This window comes from Oncorhynchus mykiss, chromosome 2, assembly GCF_057628025.1.
Source record: "Oncorhynchus mykiss isolate SJ-2025 chromosome 2, ASM5762802v1, whole genome shotgun sequence".
Lineage (NCBI taxonomy): Eukaryota > Metazoa > Chordata > Actinopteri > Salmoniformes > Salmonidae > Oncorhynchus > Oncorhynchus mykiss.
This window is the reverse complement of record NC_143023.1, coordinates 77592618-77616516: the sequence shown is the minus strand read 5'-3', so window position 1 is coordinate 77616516 and position 23899 is coordinate 77592618. Positions and strand designations below refer to the sequence as shown.

The 23899-nt window shown below is 44.5% G+C and overlaps 1 protein-coding gene across 1 annotated transcript in view; it reads left to right on the top strand.

Annotated features, from left to right (window-relative positions):
* The first annotated feature begins 5528 nt into the window (after positions 1 to 5528).
* Positions 5529 to 23899, top strand: part of wwox (WW domain containing oxidoreductase) — a 275568-nt gene continuing 257197 nt past the window's right edge. Inside the window, exons 1-4 of the mRNA XM_021572694.3 lie at positions 5529 to 6026; positions 6231 to 6295; positions 7019 to 7076; positions 10134 to 10303. Of these exons, the coding sequence (XP_021428369.1) occupies positions 5920 to 6026; positions 6231 to 6295; positions 7019 to 7076; positions 10134 to 10303 (400 nt within the window). The 5' untranslated portion in view covers positions 5529 to 5919. The remainder of the gene's footprint in view (positions 6027 to 6230; positions 6296 to 7018; positions 7077 to 10133; positions 10304 to 23899) is intronic.

Below are 23899 nucleotides of genomic sequence, written 5' to 3'. Positions count from 1 at the left end.
GGTTTCACTGTTGGTTTGTGGGTGTTTGTTTCCGTGTGAGTGTTTGTCGCCACACGATACTGTTTCGGTTTTTGTAGATTTCACGTTATCATTGTTTTTGTTCGAGTGTTCATTTGTCTTTATCAAAAACATTATGGACACTTACCACGCTGCATCTTGGTCCGATCCTTACTCCTCTTCAGACAAAGAGGAGATCTGCCGTTACAGAAACACCCACCAACCGAGGACCAAGCAGCGTGGTAACAGGCAGCAGCAGCAGCAGGGGAGGCAGCGATATTTGGAGAAATGGACTTGGGAGGAGATTTTGGACGGTTCCCAGGGGAAAATCCCCGCCCCAAAGCAGAGCTGGAGGCAGCGAAAGCAGAGAGGCGGCATTATGAGGAGCTAGCACGACAGCGCGGCTGGAAGCCCTACAAATTTATTGGGGGGGGACACACGGGGAGTGTGGCGAAGACAGGTAGGAGACCTGCGCCAACTTCCCGTGCTTACCGGAGAGAGAGAGGGACCGGGCAGGCACCATGCTATGCAGTGGAGCATAGCCCGGTGCGGTACATTCCAGCTCCTCGTATCGGCCGGGCTAGAGTGGGCCTCAAGCCAGGTGCCATGAAGCCGGCTTTACGCATCTGGTCTCCAGTGTGTCTCCTCGAGGCCGGCGTACATGGCACCAGCCTTACGCATGGTGTCCCCGGTTCGCCAGCACAGCCCAGTGCGAGCTATTCCACCTCGCCGCACTGGCCTGGCTACCGGGAGCATTCAACCAGGTAAGGTTGGGCAGGCTCGGTGCTCAAGAGCGCCAGTGTGCCTGCACGGTCCGGTCTATCCAGTGCCACCTCCACACACCAGCCCTCAGGTGACAGCCCCCCGCACGAGGCTGTCTCTCCGTCTTCTGCCTACAGGTGTTCCCGCCTGTCCAGCGCTGCTAGAGCCTTCCTCCTCTCCAGCGCTGCCAGAGTCTCCCGTCTGTCCTGATCCGCCAGAGTCTCCCGTCTGTCCTGAGCCGCCAGAGTCTCCCGTCTGTCCTGAGCCGCCAGAGTCTCCCGTCTGTCCTGAGCCGCCAGAGTCTCCCGTCTGTCCTGAGCCGCCAGAGTCTCCCGTCTGTCCTGAGCCGCCACAGTCTCCCGTCTGTCCTGAGCCGCCAGAGTCTCTCGTCTGTCCTGAGCCGCCAGAGCCGCCAGTCTGTCCTGTGCCGCCAGAGCCGCCAGTCTGTCCTGTGCCGCCAGAGCCGCCAGTCTGTCCTGAGCCGCCAGAGCCGCCAGTCTGTCCTGAGCCGCCAGAGCCGCGAGTCTGTCCTGAGCCGCCAGAGCCGCCAGTCAGACGCCAGAGCCGCCAGTCAGCCAGGAGCCGCCAGAGCCGCCAGAGTCTCTCGTCTGTCCTGAGCCGCCAGAGCCGCCAGTCTGTCCTGTGCCGCCAGAGCCGCCAGTCTGTCCTGTGCCGCCAGAGCCGCCAGTCTGTCCTGAGCCGCCAGAGCCGCCAGTCTGTCCTGAGCCGCCAGAGCCGCCAGTCAGACGCCAGAGCCGCCAGTCAGCCAGGAGCCGCCAGAGCCGCCAGCCAGCCAGGAGCCTCCAGAGCCGCCAGTCAGCCAGGAGCCTCCAGAGCCGTCAGCCAACCAGGAGCTGCCAGAGCCGTCAGCCAGCCAGGAGCTGCCAGAGCCGCCAGCCAGCCAGGAGCTGCCAGAGCCGCCAGCCAGCCAGGAGCTGCCAGAGCCGTCAGTCAGCCAGGCGATGCCAGAGCCGTCAGCCAGCCAGGAAATGCCAGAGCCGTCAGTCAGCCAGGCGATGCCAGAATCGCCCTTCACTCCGGAGCTGCCGGAGTATCCCGCCTGTCCGGCGCTGCCGGAGTCTCCCACCTGTCCCGGCACCGCCGGATTCTCCCGTCCGTCCGGCGCTGCCGGAATCTCCCGTCCATTTGGGACCCATGGCTAGGGTTCCCAGTTGGAGGTCGGCGGTGAGGGTCGCCACTCATAAGAGGCCACAGGGACAGTTGAGGAGGCGGACAAAAATTGTGGTGAAGTGGGGTCCACGTCCCGCGCCAGAGCCGCCACCGCGGACAGACGTCCACCCAGACCCTCCCCTATAGGTTCATATTTTGCAGCCGGAGTCCGCACCTTTGGGGTGGGGGGGGGGGGGTACTGTCACGTTCGGACCTTTATTTCCTTTGTTTTGTCTTTATTTAGTATGGTCAGGGCGTGAGTGGTCCAATCTTGGTCCGATCCTTACTCCTCTTCAGACGAAGAGGAGATCTGCCATTACAGTAATCTTTTACATCAATAGCAGTCAATATTTAATTGTCACCCTGTTTAGTCTCATCTGAAAGTTGTAAATTCTTGTATATCTTTACGAACCCTGGCTAACAAGTTGAATCAGCAAAACAAAATTTGGTTAAAATATTTATTTACTAAATAATCACACAGAATACATTGATTATAAATGATGTCATAAAGAAAACGTCCCTGGTGGACGGAACAGATACGATGGCTGGTTACACAAAGAGAAGGGGGGGTTTGAGTGAAAGAGCGGGAAGACGGAATAACAAAGGGAGAAGCTATGCTATCGTAAATACAGAATCTTATGCATTCTAAATAACCGCCCATTTGAAAAAAGAGAATGCAATAATTATTTACTCTGAGCTGCGCTTCAGCTGATGAGAGGCCGGGTTGTCCAGCATGGATCTCCGGTCCTCTGAAGACTGTCTAGTGGTGAACTGGAGCGTGGTAGAATGGATACTCTGTCAGTCCTCTCCTAGCCCACGTTTAGTGACGACTGCTAACTCAACGGCTAGGAGGTATCGCTTCTGGAGAATAAGAGTTCAAAGTTCATACCAAGTTTCCATACTTTTAAGCTCATGCTATATTCTGGCTGGTATAGTAGAAATTCATCCTTCCGGTCTTCACCTTCACATTGAAATTCAATGCTAATTTCATTAGGTTCTCTAAGGTTGTCTTAGTTCTGTAGGTGGTCTTTGTCCTTTCAACGTGGGGACCTCAAGTCCACACATCCTTGGAACAGCTTATTATCTGAGCCCTTTTATACGTAGAACTGTCGCCCTAACGTCCTCGGAACAGAAAGTTACATTTTCATCAAGGGCTTTATATAGGAGGGGAGAGAAGGGCGTGTTTCATAGTTTATAACCAATGTCTGTTCACATGGGCAGGGCCACTAAGTTGAGCATAGTTTACTCTATGATAAACCTTTCTCTCCTTAAGAAGCTAAATTACATTTAATCTTTTCACAAATAGTTTCATATTTAAACATTTAAATTGCACAACAATTCCATGTGAACCTGAAAACTATAATGTGTAGATTTTCCAAGATACAGTTTATGTCGTCCTATCATCAGTAAGAATGTCTCAGACGCCAACTGATCTGGCATCATATTCATTTAGTACCAGCACATATTTTCAGCTGGTTGGATTACCGAATATGGTTCCTTTCCCAACATCTTTTCATGTTCCCAGACTCTATATGTTTAGCAAAGGCTTTTCAAGTCCTTCTGTAGAGTCAAGAGAGAGGAACGGGAGAAAGGTATTTATGGGGGGGGGGGGGGGGGGGGTCATAAACCCCACCCACAGGACAAAGTCATGACAGCAGTCAATCTCTCCTCAACTTTCACCCAGGAAAGACTGACATGCATGTTACTGACTCTTTCCCTCTGTGTACATCTAAGTGCGATACGTCCTGCTTTGTTCTGGACCAATTGCAATTTACCTATGTACTTCTTTGCGGCACATGACCACAGCTGGACAGTAGTCCAGGTGCGACACAACTGGGGCCTGTAGGCCGACTGAGATGTCAAGAAGGCAGAGCAATGCCCTATCATGGACAGACCTCTTCCAATTTTAGCAACCATTGAGTCTATATGTTTTGACCATAACAGCTTGCCATCTAGGGTTTACAACCAGCAGTTTAGTCTCCTCAACTTGCCCAATAGCCACATTATTCAATAATGGATCTGAACAAGGTTTAGTGTTGAGCGAGTGATTTGTCCCAAAAATTATGCTTTGAGATATTCAGCACCAGCCTTTTGCTAGTTAACCATTCATAAACTGACTAGAGTTTTATGTTAAATATCTCAGTTATTTATTTTACTGTTGCAGCTGATGTGTATACTGTTAAATCGTCAGCTTAAATAGACAGACGGGCTTTATTCAAGGTCAGTGGAAGGTCATTTCTAAAAACTGAAAACAATAATGGCCCTAGCCGGCTGCCCTGCAGTACACCACAATCAACTGAATTTGCATGAGAGAGGCATTGGTTAATGAAAACCCTCTGTGTTCTATTAGATAGGTAACTCTCAATCCATAATAAAGCAGAGGATGCAAATCCATCACACCTAAGTTTTTTCAAAAAAGGTTATGATCAATGACATCAAAAGCAACACTGAAGTATAACAAAATAGCTCCCACAATCTTCTTACTATCAATTTATTTCAACCAATCATCAGTCATTTGTGTCAGTGCTGAGCATGTTGAGTGCCCTTCCCTATAATCATGCTGAAAATGTGTTAATTTGTTTTCTGTAAAATAACTTTGTATTTGAACAAACAACATTTTTTCCAAAAGTTTGCTAAGCACTTGTAACAGGCTGATTGGTTGGCTGTTTGAACCATTAAAGGGTGCTCTGCTATTTTTGGGTAGTGGAATGACCTTTGCCTCCCTCCATGTCTGACGACACACAGCGTCTTTCTAGGCTTAAATTGAAGATGTGGCAAACAGGAGTCACAATGTATTCCGATACCAAACTCAGAAATTGACCACCCATGTTGTCGGTACCAGGTGGTTTGTCCTTATTAGATACATTTAAGTTTTGTAGACTCTATTCAGTAATTCCAATGTTATATATTTGCATTTTATTAAAAGTGTATTTCTTTACATATTTTTTTATTTAACTAGGTAAGTCAGAACAAATTCTTATTTCCAATGACGGCCTACACCGGCCAAACCCGGACGACGCTGGGCCAATTGTGCGCTGCCCTATGGGACTCCCAATCACGGCCGGATGTGATGTAGCCTGGATTCGAACCAGGCACTGCAGTGACGTCTCAGTCGGGAGCCCTACATATAGCCTTCAATATACTAGTAGCTTTTAAAATACCAGTATTTGTGTAAACTTTCTAAAGAAATGCTGGTATAAATAATACAAAATTAAAAATAAAAGTACTTCAAATGATCTATCTATTGTGTTTAAAGGTGGTTGCAATGCTGTGAAAAACTGTTGCATTGTACTAAAGTGTAAAATCGAAACTCCCCAAATATATAATGTCTTGTAAGGGGACTCTTATTTTGAAGGGTAAAAATCCGTAATCGTGCTACCAGTATAATATCATGCTGCAATGAGAACGATAATCTGTTTCTGATGCCCACTCGCAATTGCTCATATGTCGGTGGTATCTGGATCATTGCAACGTCCCTACCGCATTGACATTGAGGTTTAAAATAGCTAAGGGGTTAGGGACGTCCCAAGGAACCCGAATAGCACCCTGACCCTCGCTAATATGCTAACGCGGTTCAGCCTCTCGAAACCCCTCCCATTCTCGTGCGCAGACGCAGTTTTGGATGAGTACATTTTGTCACTTTGTTACCCCTAAAATGTATGGTACACATGGTCATTTACGGTATGCATACATTATTAATTGTACAAATTATATTAGTGTTGCCATCTTTGTAACTGTAATGTTTCAGTATCTTATTTGAACTGAGGAACGGAATGACTTTACTCCTGCATGACTTCATTACCCAAACAACACTTCGCAGACATAAAACTCATCACCGTATTATTGCGGAAGTGCTGAGGCAGGATTATAACTATAGCTCAGTGGATTATAATCACAGAGTTTCTGATTTCGGTTTTCACAGCTCCGTCGCATCTGCAAAATATAGATTGTCATTTTGCTATATCGCTGAATTCGAAAGAAACACGGGATATGGCAGCTTTAAAGTATGCTGGTATGGACGATACAGACAGCGAGGATGAGTTGCCCCCAGGATGGGAAGAGAGATCTACGAAGGATGGATGGGTTTACTATGCGAAGTAAGCGAAAATGAACTATTGCGCATTGCTCATAGTCAACCAGTGCCGCTTGATTTTATGGCAGTGTTATGCTTCCCATAAACCAGTCCTTGAACATACAAGCATTTGGCTGTAACATCGATGCAATATTGCGCACAGAATAGAGCAGTGCTATCAGTAATTGCTAGCTAGTTTGATGGATTCTCTGTGTCTCTCTCTCCACAGTCATGAGGAAATGAAGACTCAGTGGGATCATCCCAAAACAGGGAAGAAGAGACGCTGTGCTGGAGGTTAGAGTTATTCTCCGGGCAGACCCCATTCTCTACTTTGTTCTTTCTCCCACCAACCCCTTACATCCCACCCCATTCAATTTGCTTGGCTTCCCAAGCTCCTTGCTCCGCCAAACGCTACGCCCACGGACGTTAGTTTCTTCCCCGTAATGAGTCTGAGTACCTTCCAGACGATTTCTAGAATGGAAATTAATTCTTGACCCGATGGGTTGGGCTAGATCCAGAACACACGTGCATAAAGTGGCGTTTAGAAAATCAGTTTTTGGCTTTGATACTCTGATTGGTTAGTGATGATCCAATCGCTGATTACTTTTTGTACAACACCCCTCATTTTGACTTCATCTTCACAAATTACTTCAATGATGGCAGTCTCAGACCTAAGTATGTAGTGAACAGTAGAGCAGCGGAGGAATTCAGTTGGTGTCGTCAGGCAACCATTCAATATGCCTTTTTGCAAGTGTGTAATTGTCATTACTTATCCACATTGGACCCAATCTTGTGTGTATCATGACTCAGCAGATTTTTTCTTATGCCTCTGGGTGCACCTGAATGTTCATAGTGAGAGGTCAAAACACGGATACACATACAATTCTGCTATTGTATATGTCTCCTTCAGTTAGGATGGCATTCAGTAACAGACCACTCAGAGATAATGAGTTAATGGTATGAATCATGTTTCTGAATGACTTGAGGAGTCTAACTGGAGGATTTTCTTCCCCACAGATCTACCGTATGGATGGGAGCAGGAGATGGATGACAAAGGACAAGTCTTCTATGTGGAGTAAGTCTTCATTTCCTGATGTACTGAACCAGCAAGTTAAGGGGTGACAGTAAAGAAATCAAAACTGGAAGCACTTTATTTTACCGTACATCAATTTACCAGGCATTTAAAAAATAATGACATGGTATGGTAAATACACAGTAATAACCTACTAATTACTTGTTTGTTTCTTAGGGCTTCAGTTAAATAAGCACCATATTCATATCAGTTACATGTTTTATTCAATACCAGGCAAATAGCAGTGGAAACTGTTCCGTAACATAAAGTGCTACCAAGAATGTATGGCGCCGGACTGCCATTTTACTGGCTCCTAACCAATTGTGCTATTCTGTGTGTTTTTTCGCTTAGTTTGTAACTTTTTTTGTACATAATACATCCACACTGAGCTAAAGGCTAGAGCTGCCACTTTCAAGGAGCTGGACACTAATCCGGATGCTTATAAGAAATACGCTTTGCCCTCCGACAAACCTTCAAACAGGCAAAGTGTCAATACAGGACTAAGATTGAATCATACTACATCGGTTCTGACGCTCTTCGGATGTGGCAGAGCTTGCAAACGATTACGGATTACAAAGGGAAACCCAGCCACTAGCTGCCCAGGGAAGCGAGACTACAATATGAGCTAAATGCCTTTTATGCTTGCTTCAAGGCAAGCAACACTCAACCATGCATGACAGCAACAGCTGTTCCGGACAACTGTGTGATCACGCTCTCCGTAGCCGATGTGAGTAAGACCTTTTAAACAGGTCAACATTCACAAGGCCACAGGGCCAGACGGATTACCAGGACGTGTACTCAGAGCATGCGCTGACCAACTGGCAAGTGTCTTCACAGACATGTTCAACCTCTCCCTGTCTGAGTCTGTAATAACTACATGTTTCAAGCAGACCACCATAGTCACTGTGCCCAAGAACGCCAAGGTAACCTGCCTAAATGATTACCGCCCCGTAGCACTCACGTCTGTAGCCATGAAAGCTTTAAAAGGCTAGTCGTTGGTCACATCAACAGCATCATCCCAGAAACCCTGGACCCACTACAATTTGCATACCGCCCCAACAGATTCACAGATGACACAATCTCTATTGCACTACATACTGCCCTTTCTCACCTGGACAAAGGAACACCTACGTGAAAATGCTGTTTGTTGACTACAGCTCGGCGTTCAACACCATAGTGCCCTCAAAGCTCATCACTAAGCTAAGGACCCTGGGACTAAACACCTCTCTCTGCAACTGGATCCTGGACTTCCTGAAGGGCCGCCCCCAGGGTCCAGAGTCCGCCACGCTGATCCTCAACACGGGGGCACCACAGGGGTGCGTGCTTAGTCTCTCCCATACTCCCTTTTCACCCACGACTGCTTGGCTACGCACGACTCCAACACCTTCATTAAGTTAAGAGGACACAACAGTGTGATCACTGACAACGATCTGACAGCCTACAGGGAGGAGGTCAGAGAGGTGCCAGGACAACAACCTCTCCCTCAATGTGAGCAAGACAAAAGAGCTTATCGTGGACTACAGGAAAAGGGAGGCTGAGCACGCCCCCATTCACATCGACAGGGCTGTAGTGGAGTGGGTCGAGAGCTTCAAGTTCCTTGGTGTCCACATCGTTAACAAACTATCATGGTCCGAACACACCAAGACAAGACAGTCGGGAAGACAACATGACAATGCCTATTCCCCCTCAGGAGGCTGAAAAGATTTGGCATGTGTTCTCAGCTCCTCAAAAGGTTATACAGCTGCACCATTGCTGGTTGCATCACTGCTTGGTATGGCAACGGCTTGGCATCTGACCGCAAGGCGCTACAGAGGGTAGTGCGTACGGCCCAGTACATCACTGGTGCCGAGCTTCCTGCCATTCAGGACTTCTATACCAGGCGTTATCAGATTGTCAAATTGTCAAAAACTCCTGCCACCCTAGTCATAGACTGTTCTCTCTGTTACCGCACGGCAAGCGGTACCAGAGCACCAAGTATGGGACCAAAAGGCTCCTGAACAGCTTCTACCCTCCAAGCCATAAGACTGCTGAACAGCTTCTACCCTCCAAGCCATAAGACTGCTGAACAGCTTCTACCCTCCAAGCCATAAGACTGCTGAACAGCTTCTACCCTCCAAGCCATAAGACTACTGAACAGCTTCTACCCTCCAAGCCATAAGACTGCTGAACAGCTTCTACCCTCCAAGCCATAAGACTGCTGAACAGCTTCTACCCTCCAAGCCATAAGACTGCTGAACAGCTTCTACCCTCCAAGCCATAAGACTGCTGAACAGCTTCTACCCTCCAAGCCATAAGACTGCTGAACAGCTTCTACCCTCCAAGCCATAAGACTGCTGAACAGCTTCTACCCCCAAGCCATAAGACTGCTGAACAGCTTCTACCCTCCAAGCCATAAGACTACTGAACAGCTTCTACCCTCCAAGCCATAAGACTGCTGAACAGCTTCTACCCCCAAGCCATAAGACTGCTGAACAGTTCATCAAATTGCGACCTGGACTATTTGCATTGACCCCATTTTTTACTCTGCTGCTTCTTGCTGTTTATTATCTATGCATAGTTACCTTCCCCTACCTACATGGACATATTACATCAATTTCCTTGACTATCCTGTACCCCTGCACATTGACTCGGTACCGGTACCCCCTCTACATAGCCTCGTTATTGTTATTTTTATTCTTTACTTTAGTTTATTTATTTTTTGCAAATATTTTCTTACTTACTTAAAAAAAAATCATGCATTGTTGGTTAAGGACTTGTAAGTAAGGTCTGCTGTATTCAGCGCATTTGACAAATACAATTTGATTTGATATCTCCCCACTGGTGTAAAGTTGACCCATGGCTGTGAGCAGCCTAACTATTCCCCACTGTCTGCCTGAGACTGTTCATGAGGCCTTGTTTTGGTAGAGAGGGACCTGTTGGAGCATCCGCACAACCACTTAGCTTAGTGTCGTCTTGTCTCATCTGAACTTGGGTATTTCATTTGGTAAAAAATACAACATACAATCTACTCCTTCACCCTTCTCTCTTTCTCTCCCTCTATCCCTGCCCCTTCACTAACAGTCACATTAACAAGAGGAAGACCTACTTTGACCCGCGGCAGGCGTTCACGGTGGAGGACGTGCTGGTGAAGCCGAAGCGTTACGACGGGAACACTGCAGCTCTGGAGATCCTGCAGGGTCGTGACCTCTCAGACAGGGTGGTCCTCATCACCGGGGGAAACTCTGGCATCGGTGAGTTTTGGACTGTGTGTTTATGCACATGTGCCTGTGTAATTAACTTATTTATGCCTCAATATAGTTAAATGCACCTTCATTATTTCACCAGTAGGTGGGGGTGTTGTACCACACATTTTTTGTCCGGTCCTGACAGTGCTTCTCTGTCGTCCCCCTCATTGTATGCCTTTAAAACCAGACATTCATAAACACTATGAAATGTTACACTTAGACTGAACAAGTCATTCACTAATACCCAACATGATTGTATTGAAGGTCAGTAGCACTTTTCACTCATACCTGTATACAGGTTGAAAATGGCAGATAGTAATTGTAATTGTGTGATGGTGAGAATGCAGGGTTGTGTTCCAAACAAAACAACAACAAGTGTTCTTGCTCTAGTTCCTCAACAGCACAGCTAGGAGAGATAAAAAAAAACAGACTCTTCTTTGAGTCATGAAGGTGCATTGAAATGACGTAGGAGCTGTGCACACTTTAGAGAGGTGTGTGACCACTTGGAGACACCAGTTAGTCCTCTCACTCAAACCCTTGTCATGTTTGTATCTTATGTTGCACCTACCCTACATTTTCCAGGAATAATCTTATGTTACACCTACCCTACATTTTCCAGTAATAATCTTATGTCACACCTACCCTACATTTTCCAGTAATAATCTTATGTTACTGAAGGTATCCAGAGTATTTTTAGATTTTGTTATCAACAAATACAGTGAAATGTACAGTAAACGTAATATACACATAAAAATCAACAGTGTAATGTTTGGATTCAGTCTTGTGTCAGGTGAACTGTTGTGTCCTCAACTTTGACCTTGACCTAATAATTTCCCCATAACCTCCAAACCGTTTAATTGCTACCATGCTTTTGCATAAGCTTTTCTTCTGTAAGAAACATGTCAATGTAGGCCTAGCCGTACAGGCCAATTCCCACAAGTGTAAAGGGTTAACCCAGCTGAATTGGATGTCATTGTTAACTGTAATGAATGATGGCCATTTGTGGGGAGAAAATGCATGGCTCACTGTATAATGGCCCTGGAAACAAATGTGTTTCTCTGTGTAAATTAGCACAAGTAGCAGCCATTTATCCACAGTCACCGCTTCAGTTGCAGGGAGATAACGACAGCGCGAGGAAAATTAAACAAACATAAAATCGTTAATTGTCTTTGTATTCAAATCATTCCTCTCTCCTAAAGTTCTAGCTTTGTAAATGGAGTGAGTATATCACTAAAGATGTTTGTAAAACAGTGTTGTTGTTTTCAGATTTATAATGACTTCAGACAGCGACTGAACTCATGTGGTTGTAGACTATCTCAGCTTCCCACACTTAATTACTTGTTAGTATATATTACTTTGGGCCAGAGGTTCTGCAACACAGTCAGGTTTGTACCTGGTTATTTTCAAGAAGGAACAAAACAACAAGGATAGCATACAGGGTAGAATAAAGAGATAAACTCTAGCTATCATGTTGAAGTCATTCGAGAGAAACAACTTTTGCCAGGTAAAAATTAACTAGTCAAATGCAAAAACATATAGGCCTTCTGTCACAAAACATATTTTGTCAACTGGATAAAGCTGATGTAGCTTATTACCTGTAACATAGTCCTCTTACTGAGACACTTTCCAGTGAGTGAGATGGTGTTTTTTATTCCTCCAAAAGAGGGCACAGAAGCTCTTTCAGGTGCAATGTGACGATCTGAATAATGCACCGATCTTTACACTCATCAGTCCCTTTGTTTCTCTTAAAATACACAATATCTAACGTATCAAAAACACACTTCGATATTTTAACAAAGTTTCGCTGTTGGTCTATTGATTCTGATTAACCCTGGTGCATTGCACCCGGTCGGTAATTTATTTCCCCCTGTGATAGGGTTCTTGTTTTTCATTGAAAATGATCAGACACAATTATAAATGAAATAACCCATTGATATTATTACAAATATTGTCTATATTGTAATGTTTGTATTGCAGTGTCAATGCCTAATGAACACATATTTACCTAACCTTTGTCCTCCACTTGTCTCCCAGTGTACTGAATATGAATTATCCTGCTGTAATAAACAGTATTCCAATAGTAATTGCCACCAGTAGCGAGCTCCCTTGACATCCTCATGGTCCCCATGTGAAATGTGCTTATGCCAATTGACTAGACACAGTGGGAATTGAAATAGCACCAGTTGTGTTTCAATCCTAACGTCAAGGCTATTTTCATTTGTTCAACAGAATCGTTTTAACAGGAAATATGAGGACAATTATTTGTCACTATAGCTGGCTATTATTTATTGTGTTAATTTAGCTGTTAATGCATGGGGAATGTACATATATGAGACCATTAATGCATGAAATGTAATGCTGTCTGTCTGGTGTTGTTAACAGGCCTGAATAGGCTCTAGTAATATTGCTGGAAGGCGATACAGGGATGTGGTGCGTCTCAGCTTACATCATTACTCCTCTTTTCTCCCTCTCTCCTTTTTCATTTAAAAACCAGTAACAACTCCTGTTTTGCTGTAATGGAAATGAATGGTCGCTGTTAGCCGATCTCACCTTCTCGCTCTTTCTCTTTCTCTCTCTCTCTCGCAATTCATTTAAAAGGGGCTTTATTGGCATGGGAAACATATATTTAAACGTTTGTTTGTATACTGCTGCTACCCACTGTTTATTATCAATGCATAGTCACGTCACCCCTACCTACATGTATAAATGACCTCTAACCTGTACCCCCGCACACTGACTCGGTACCGGTACCCCCTGTATATAGCCTCGTTATTGTTATGTTATTGTGTAACTTTTGACATTTTTTACTTTAGTTTATTTGGTAAATATTTTCTTAACTCTTCTTGAACTGCACTGTTGGTTAAGGGCTTGTAAGTAAGCATTTCACGGTCTACACTTGTTGTATTCGGTGCATGTGACAAATAAAGTTTGATTTAATTTGATTTACATTGTTTATTTCACTTGCTTTAGCAATCAACACGTGAGAACTAATTTAACAATATCAACAAAAAACTCTTAGAAATTAACAATAAACATTGTACTCAAAGGTTTAAAAAAGATAGACGTTTCAAGAGTTATATTGTCAGCTATGTTTTAGCAATGTGCAAATACTGTAGTTGTAGTACGAAATAGTGGTGGAAGATAAGTAAACAGATACATATTGGTAGTATTTACAATGTTTGTACTCCACTGGTTGCCCTTTTGTCATGGCAAATGGCCACAAATCTTGCTGCTGTTATTTGCAAATTGTGGAATTTCACCTAACACATATGGGAGTTTATCGATGGTTGACTTGTTTTTAAATGATTTGTGGGTCTGTGTGATCTGAGGGAAATATGTGTCTCTAATGTGGTCATACATGTAGCAGGAGGTTAGGAAGTGCAGCTCAATTTCCACCTCATTTTGTGGACAGTGGACATATCCTATCTTCTCTTGAGAGCCAGGTCTGCCTATGGTGACTTTACTCAATAGCAAGGCTATTGTCTTGATTTTGGTCAATCACAGTGGTCAGGTATTCTGCCACTGTGCACTCTCTGTTTAGGGCCAGATAGCATACCCATTTGCTCAGTTTTTTGGTTGATTCTTTCCAGCTGGCTGAGGGGACTCTTCTCTAGGTTACTCTCTCTGTAGGTAAGAGCTTTGTGGTGGAATGTCTGGGTAGCTCTTCCTCTGTGGTTGTAGAATTGAATAGCTCTTTTCTGGATGTTGATAACTAGCAAGTATAGTCTTAATTATACTCTGCATTTTTTAAAAATGTTTTGCTTTGTACACAAAGTATATTCTTGTAGAATTCTTCATGCATCTCAATTGGGTGTTTGTCTCATATTGTGAATTCTTAATTGGTGAGTGGAACCCAGACCTCACAACCATAGGGGGCAATGGGTTCTATTTAAGTGATAATGCACGAGAAGCCAGTGTTTGGAGGATATATTGGCATGGGTGTTGTTAGGCCCAATATTATAAGGACACAAGGCGAGACCCAAATGCAGACACAGGAAGCAGATGGTTGATCTCCGATATTTATTAATCCAAAGGGTAGGCAAAAGAAAGGTTTGGGACAGGTGAGAGTTCATAAACCGGGTCAGAGTCCAAAACAGTACCAGACGAAGGGCAGTCTCGAGGTCAGGCCAGGCAGGGGTTCAGTAACCAGATCAGAGTCCAAACAGTATAAGGGGATAGGCAGGCTCGAAGACAGAACAAGCAGAGTGGTCAGGCATGTGGGTTCGGAGTCAGGACAGGCAAGGGTTGAAACCAGGAGGACTAGAACCAAAAGAGTTTGGGAAACAAATAGGAGCAAGGAAAACCGCTGGTTGACTTGGCAAACAAGACGAACTGGCACAGAGAGACAGGAAACAGGGATATATACACCGGGGATAATAAGCGACACCTGGAGAGGGTGGAGACAATCACAAGGAAGGTGTGACAAATATATCCTCTAAACACCAGCTTCTAGCACATTATCACTTTTATACAACGGGTTGCCAAAATAATGATTGACATATTTTCATTAAAAACATTTATTTTGATAAAAACAAAACATTTTTTTTGTTGTTGTTGAATTTTACTCCCTTTTCTCCCCAATTCCGTGCTATCCAATTGTTAGTATTTCCTATCTTATCTCATCGCTACGACTCCCGTACGGGCTCGGGAGGGACGAAGGTTGAAAGCCATGCGTCCTCCGAAGCACAATCCAACCAAGCCGCACTGCTTCTTAACACAGCGCGCATCCAACCCGGAAGCCAGCCGCACCAATGTGTCGGAGGAAACACCGTGCACCTGGCGCCGGCCCGCCACAGGAGTCGCTAGTGCGCGATGAGACAAGGACATCCCTACCGGCCAAACCCTCCTTAACCCGGACGACGCTAGGCTAATTGTGCGTCTCCCCATGGACCTCCCAGGCTGCGACAGAGCCTGGGCTCGAACCCAGAGTCTCTGGTGGCACAGCTAGCACTGCGGTGCAGTGTCCTAGACCATCCTTCCACAAGAGGTAGTCCTGACACAAATCTAGGTTTGCTATTTATATCTAGATCTATTGATGTTCCATTGCCAGCCTGTATCTAGCCAACTACAGATAACTTACAGTCACGTCAAAAAGTACAGCCAGAATAACAGCAAAGTAGCTCTGTTTTCATTTGTTTAAGCTGTTTTATAGAGACATTTATTTAGATACATCCATAACAATGAGCTAATGAGGCGTGATTTCGCCTGGCATAAAAATGTGCTCACTCGTCAGGACACCGTTGTTCAGAGGAGCTAGCCAACAACACAGCTACAGTTACACAATCACTTCAAACTGAAGCTGGAAAGACTGCAAATTAGCTGCGTTTACCTTTTTTTCATTTTTTATTTTTTTAGTATATATCCATAAAAATTATGCCAGCAGATTCATGATTTCAACTTGCTGAGAAATGCTGCCTGCCTGTCTGTCTCATCCCGACTTCCGACACGTTCATTACTATGGGACAGCAGGAGATCGAATTTGAATATTGAAACAATGTTGACAATGTCGGAGAGACAAACATCAAGGTTTATACAAATCTCCGCTGTTGAAAACTAAATGTTAGTCTTAAAGAAATGTGAGATAATGTCTAGATGCTTTTATAGTGGAGATCAACTTTATAAATTGCCTGGCTGGGCTGATGAGACTGTGGATTGCACAGTCAGATGGAACAGAGTAAATAGGCATTTTAACGTCATAGATTTAGCCGGTGGTAACTTGTGGAATAGACACTGGCTGGAATGCAGTTTTAACCAATCAGCATTCAGGATTAGACCCACCAGTTGTATAAAACTGATTGAAGTATTGCTTTGCCGGATCCTATTTGGGATGTCGAGTTTTATGTTCCTTTTGATGGCATAGAAGGCCCTTCTTGCCTTGTCTCTTAGATTGCTCACAGCCTTGTGGAATTTACCTGTTGTGTTGATGTTTAGGCTGAGGTAGGTATAATTATTTGTGTGCTCTAGGGCAACGGTGTCTAGATAGAGCTTTTGTCATGGCAACTGAACTGTTTTAGGAACACCATTCATTTTGTCTTACTGAGATTCACCGTCTGGGCCCAAGTCTGACAGAATCTTTGCAGAAGATCTAGTTGCTTCTGTAGGCCCTCATTGGCTCCTCTTTCTTTCTCTCTTTCTTTCTCTCTTTTGCTCTCTGTCTCTTTCTGTCGGTCTCTCTCTCTCTCTCTCTCTCTCTCTCTCTCTCTCTCTCTCTCTCTCTCTTTCTGTCTCTTCCCTCTGTCTCTCTCAATTCAATTCAAAGGGCTTTATTGGCATGGGAAACATATAACATTGTCAAAGCAAGTGAAATAGATAAACAAAAGTTCCAAAAGAATAAAGAAATGTGTCTATATACAGTGTTGTAACGATGTTCAAATAGGTAAAGTACAAAAGGGAAAATAAATAAACATATATGTATATATATATATATATATATATATATATATATATATATATATATATGGTTGCCATTTTCTTGTGGCAACAGGTAACACATATTGCTGCTGTGATGGCACACTGTGGTATTTCACCCAGTAGATATGGGAGTTTATCAAAATTGGATTTGTTTTCGAATTCGTTGTAGGCCTGATATGGTCATACATTTGGCAGGAGGTTAGGAAGCTCAGTTTCCACCTCATTTTGTGGAATCTCTCTCTCTCTCTCTCTCTCTCTCTCTTGCTGTCTGTGTAAAGGTAGTCTCCTCTAGTCCTCAGGTCCACCTGTATGTGTGTACCATTGATCCTGTAGGGACTGTAATCCTGCCTCAGGCCTCTCATCCAAACCCATTAACAGCTCCTGTTCTAGCCTTCCTTATTTCCTTCCTTCCTTCCTTCCTTCCTTCCTTCCTTCCTTCCTTCCTTCCTCATTCATTCATTCATTCATTCATTCATTCATTCATTCATTCAACCAACTAACTAACGCTACATGGTTACTGTACATTTACTGGCCAAGGGTCCACTGTACTGTTTGTCCTTAAAGGGCTACCATCACTGAGTGCAGCAAAGGACAACTTATTTAACTTAATTAGAATATTGTTAGCAATACTCATAGTGGTACTGCATGGTCCAGGGGAGGTGTGTGTTCAGTCGGTTAACTTGAGAGCCCGTCAGTATCTTTGTATTTTTAGTTCTTCATAGCACTAAACCTGCTAGCAGTCAACACTTTGTCCTCTGCATGTTCACACCTGTGAACGTGTCCTGTTTCGACTATTCTCATCCAATCTCTACACGGTGAAAGGTTTTGTTTCTGCCATATCTTCAATAGGGAGGATGGAACATGTGAATGAGGCAAAGCATATATTTGTACTAAATATCCACATCCATATACAGTGTTACATGTGTACACTAGATACTCTATAGAACCTGTGTGTGTTCAGGTGAGGGGTGTTGGTCTCTGTGGTGTCTTGTTATTAACTTGATAATATGACGTATGATGAGTTATGGTTAGTTATGCTCCTAGCAACCCTCTGTCTACCCATTCATATCCATCATGACTGGCTCCACAAATAAGACTTCTGTTAAAGGATTCTTGGATTCTTATTATTTTAATCAATTTGATTAATACATTTTTTATCAAGTTGATTTCAAGAACATTTCATTTCACTGTCACGACATAGATTTTTGTGTGCATGATTTGTGGTTTTGGTTTGGTAAATTTCAAGATTTTACAGAGGATATTTTTAGATTGCTGGTTTACAGGTACTCTAGCTCAGAGTTGTTTCTCTAAACATGCAGAGAATTGTACCTAAACAGCTTTCCCCCTCGTCTCTTCACTGTTGACGTTGAGGCTGGTGTTTTGCAGGTACTATTTAATGAAGCTGCCAGTTGAGGACTTGTGAGGCGTCTGTTTTTCAAACTAGACACTCTAATGTACTTGTCCTCTTGCTCAGTTGTGCACCGGGGCCTCCCACTCCTCTTTCTATTCTGGTTAGAGACAGTTTGCACCGTTCTGTGAAGGGAGTAGTACACAGCGTTGTATGAGATCTTCAGTTTCTTGGTAATTTCTCCCATGGAATAGCCTTCATTTCTCAGAACAAGAATAGACTGATGAGATTCAGAAGAAAGTTCTTTGTTTCCAGCCGTTTTGAACCTGTAATCAAACCCACAAATGCTGATGCTCCAGATACTCAACTAGTCTAAAGAAGGCCAGTTGTATTGCTTCTTTTATCAGGACAACTGTTTTCAGCTGTGCTAACATAATTGCAAAAGGGTTTTCTAATGATCAATTAGACTTTTAAAATGATACACTTGGATTATCTAACACAATGTGTCATTGGAACACAGGAGTGGTGGTTGCTGATAATGGGCCTCTGTACGCCTATGTAGATATAAAAATCAGCCGTTTCCAGCTACAATAATCATTTACAACATTAACAATGTCTACACTGTATTTATGGTCAATTTGATGTTATTTTAATGGACTAGAAATGTGATTTTCTTTCAAAAACGACATTTCTAAGTGACCCCATTTGTAAGTGATCATCCTATCTCTAAAAATCATTCCCTTGGCGTTTTAGGTCTTTGAATGTTATTTGTTATTCATGAAAGAGTGTTATTGTTTGGTGTTTGTGTTGATCCCTGTGTTGTGTTGTGTGGATTATGAGCTAGGCCTGCTCTCTCCTCTCTCTGGAAGGACAGCTCACTAAACTGATGCAGCCAGTCGCTGAGAAAGAGAGAGAGAGAGGGAGGGAGTGGACAGGAGGGAGGCTCAGTGTGCAGGTTAAGCCCATAGCCAGGCTTTGTGAGTGAGCATTAGATTGAGGCAGATTTGTTAAGCATAACTGCCATTAAATTGGCAGCAAAGCCCTGGTATTTACTGCACCACTGCTGTTTGTGAATGAGGAGCCCTTAAAGAGCGGCCCAGCCATGTGTTAAGCCCACCGCCTGGTACGGAGGGGATTCATTATTCATGCTTGGACTGACTGGGAGGAAGTAGAGGATAACAAGATGCAACAGACATGTGTGTGTCTCTGTATACACTGTATGTGTGCAAATATGCTTGAGTGTGTATGTGTGTATATCACTGTGGGACAATCTCTTGTGTAAAGTCCCCTGTCTCAATCTCTTGTGTACAGTCCCCTGTCTCAATCTCTTGCGTAAAGTCCCCTGTCTCAATCTCTTGTGTAAAGTCCCCTGTCTCAATCTCTTGTGTAAAGTCCCCTGTCTCAACATGCTGTTGTGCTGTCTCAATCTCTTGTGTACAGTCCCCTGTCTCAAACTCTTGTGTAAAGTCCCCTGTCTCAATCTCTTGTGTAAAGTCCCCTGTCTCAATCTCTTGTGTACAGTCCCCTGTCTCAAACCCTTGTGTAAAGTCCCCTGTCTCAAACTCTTGTGTACAGTCCCCTGTCTCAATCTCTTGTGTACAGTCCCCTGTCTCAAACTCTTGTGTAAAGTCCCCTGTCTCAATCTCTTGTGTAAAGTCCCCTGTCTCAATCTCTTGTGTAAAGTCCCCTGTCTCAACATGCTGTTGTGCTGTCTCAATCTCTTGTGTACAGTCCCCTGTCTCAAACTCTTGTGTAAAGTCCCCTGTCTCAATCTCTTGTGTACAGTCCCCTGTCTCAAACTCTTGTGTACAGTCCCCTGTCTCAAACTCTTGTGTAAAGTCCCCTGTCTCAATCTCTTGTGTAAAGTCCCCTGTCTCAATCTCTTGTGTAAAGTCCCCTGTCTCAAACCCTTGTGTAAAGTCCCCTGTCTCAAACCCTTGTGTAAAGTCCCCTGTCTCAAACTCTTGTGTAAAGTCCCCTGTCTCAAACCCTTGTGTACAGTCCCCTGTCTCATTGGACTTGGCTGGTGTTATTATAAATGAGGAAATGGAAGGGTTTTACAACTGGCATTTCATGTCCTCTCTGAGGAAGATGTTTATTGGCTACGTAATGAGAACCAGTTATGGTTGGTTAGTCAAATTATTCAACTTTATTAACCTTGGATCAAATTCACAATGCAGTCCCAAACTGTTGTAACATGCGAGGGAATTGTGTCGTAGGCCAAGAGGGTTCGATAATGATTACAGTTGTAATATAATTTAACTGGTATGGTTAGAGAGAGAGGATGGAATACATATGTGCTTAAAGCCCTCAGTGGATTCAAATGAAAGGTGACTGGGTTATTGTGTGTAGTGAAGTAGTTTATGGAACCATCAGGTTTACAGTGTGGGGATGACGAGGAGATGAAGCTACGTAGGGGGGGTTTTGATGACAGTGATGAAAATAGCCCTCCGTTGTGTGTGTGTGTGTGTGTGTGTGTGTGTGTGAGAGAGCAGTGTGGAGCATGAGATAGGGGACATGAGGATTGTGCGGGCCAGGTGGGAGGTTAAGAGGGGCCAGGCCAGGGCTAATAGAACCACTTCAGGCCTCTCCGGTGGAACAACTTACACCTGGGCTGTAATTACAAACCATACATCCCACTTTTGGGGTGACACCACCTCCCTGGAACTAATGGAAGGGCTGCAGTTGGAATGGAGGAGAATTAGAGCGCTCCTCATTGCAGGCGTGGAGTCCGGTCTTTTGGGCCTTAAAGTACTCTAGAGTAGGAACAGGTGTATTCATCGTTGAGACGCACAGGAGGTACTGCAGTAAGATTAGTTAGGAATTGGGGAGAGCTGAGTGTTCATTAGAGCAGGTGGAAGTTCTCTATAGAGCGAGAGAATGAGTGTAAACCTTTTTAGTTAACACTGTTAGTGTGAATAATTATGTTGTACAGTTTTGATTTGGTAGAGAGAAAGAGAAGGAGCATGAGATATTTGGGGGCTAGAGAAAGTGAGGTTATTTACCAGAAGATACCGACCCTACCGTTACGCTTGTTTACACGGCGCTGGGGTCGGAACACAATCATGGTTACATTAATACACCTTGGAGCCGGCCGAGATATGGGTCGGAAAATTCACCTCAATGCAGGGATGAGATATGCCACTGTTTTCCTAACTTCACCTTTACCCATCCCTGCATTGAGGTAAGTTTTCCGAACCAATATCTCGCGCCGGCTTCAGTGTCTTAATGTAACCATGATTGCCATTCTGACCAAGGGCAGACTTAGCGATTTTCCTTCAATTCAGAGAAAGCGGAGAAAGCATCCGAGCGAGCAAAACAGCGCCCCTCTGTCTTACTATATGTAGCCCATGTATCTGATGCTGTCTGGCCAGAAAGAGTATGACATGCCATAATTGTTTTTGTCCAGACAGCATCAAATACAGTACATTGGCTACACATGGGCCACAAATGTCCTCTGCCTCGACGACAATGGCAGTATTATCAGCAGCACCTGTCTTTTTACCAAATAAATGCTTATTGTATTCCCCTAGTCAGGGCAATGCACAGACCTTTCATAATTCATATGTCAAAATTCATAACCAACTGACTCTGTAGAGACAATGCTTACATTTTTGAGCATTGGTCTATTTAGTTCTGCAACAACACTCTCACTCATCACCACAAATTGTAAGCAAGCTAGTTACAGTGCCTCCTAAAGACATGATTGACACAGGGAAAAGAGGCTGGGCTATCAGCTGGTCATTAATATTGATGATTGATGTAAATCAGCTAGCTCCATTTCTTTTACTGATTTGTAATTTACCTCTCTATCGTTCTGTCTCTCTCTGCTGTGCGTATCAGCCAACCAGACCGACTGTTGATGATGCTGTAGGCTAAATCAAGTGTTAATCAATTGTGTGCTGCTGTGGCATTACTGTTCATATTTAAACCAGGTATCTAACTACACACACTAGAATGGTGAGTGTATCTCTCTTGCCATGCATGTTTGGATACCGGGCGCGTGTGAGCGCCGTACAGGGAAGATCAACAGGCGCAACCAACCAACCAACCAACTAACGGACGGGTTGGGGGTGGGGGGGTGAACTTGATGACAACTTGCAGGGAGTGAATTCCGAACAACAATGACAAAGAATGTATACAAAAAATGATTTTGGGGTCCTTTGGAGACTGGAAGGGGAAAGGGGCATGTGCACGTGACTGCCCCTAGTCTAAGGGCCGGGGATGGGTTTCTACTAAGATAACGTATGGAATTGTTTTAAGATACCAAGGATCATTTAGCTATTTGATTTGTAATTTTAGATATGAAAATATATACACCGCTCAAAAAAATAAAGGGAACACTTAAACAACACAATGTAACTCCAAGTCAATCACACTTCTGTGAAATCAAACTGTCCACTTAGGAAGCAACACTGATTGACAATACATTTCACATGCTGTTGTGCAAATGGAATAGACAACAGGTGGAAATTATAGGCAATTAGCAAGACACCCCCAATAAAGGAGTGGTTCTGCAGGTGATGACCACAGACCACTTCTCAGTTCCTATGCTTCCTGGCTGATGTTTTGGTCACTTTTGAATGCTGGCGATGCTTTCACTCTAGTGGTAGCATGAGACGGAGTCTACAACCCACACAAGTGGCTCAGGTAGTGCAGCTCATCCAGGATGGCACATCAATGCGAGATGTGGCAAGAAGGTTTGCTGTGTCTGTCAGCATAGTGTCCAGAGCATGGAGGCGCCACCAGGAGACAGGCCAGTACATCAGGAGATGTGGAGGAGGCCGTAGGAGGGCAACAACCCAGCAGCAGGACCGCTACCTCCGCCTTTGTGCAAGGAGGAGCAGGAGGAGCACTGCCAGAGCCCTGCAAAATGACCTCCAGCAGGCCACAAATGTGCATGTGTCGGCTCAAACGGTCAGAAACAGACTCCATGAGGGTGGTATGAGGGCCCGACGTCCACAGGTGGGGGTTGTGCTTACAGCCCAACACCTTGCAGGACGTTTGGCATTTGCCAGAGAACACCAAGATTGGCAAATTCACCACTGGCGCCCTGTGCTCTTCACAGATGAAAGCAGGTTCACACTGAGCACATGTGACAGACGTGAGTCTGGAGACGCCGTGGAGAACGTTCTGCTGCCTGCAACATCCTCCAGCATGACCGGTTTGGCGGTGGGTCAGTCATGGGGTGGCATTTCTTTGGGGGGCCGCACAGCCTTCCATGTGCTCGCCAGAGGTAGCCTGACTGCCATTAGGTACCGAGATGAGATCCTCAGACCCCTTGTGAGACCATATGCTGGTGCGGTTGGCCCTGGGTTCCTTCTAATGCAAGACAATGCTAGATCTCATGTGGCTGGAGTGTGTCAGCAGTTCCTGCAAGAGGAAGGCATTGATGCTATGGACTGGCCCGCCCGTTCCCCAGACCTGAATCCAATTGAGCACATCTGGGACATCATGTCTCGCTCCATCCACCAACATTGCACACAGACTGTCCAGGAGTTGGCGGATGCTTTAGTCCAGGTCTGGGAGGAGATCCCTCAGGAGACCATCCGCCACCTCATCAGGAGCATGCCCAGGCGTTGTAGGGAGGTCATACAGGCACGTGGAGGCCACACACACTACCGAGCCTCATTTTGACTTGTTTTAAGGACATTACATCAAAGTTGGATCAGTCTGTAGTGTGCTTTTCCACTTTAATTTTGAGTGTGACTCCAAATCCAGACCTCCATGGGTTGATAAATTTGATTTCCATTGATCATTTTTGTGTGATTTTGTTGTCAGCACATTCAACTAGGTAAAGAAAAAAGTATTTAATAAGAATATTTCATTCATTCAGATCTAGG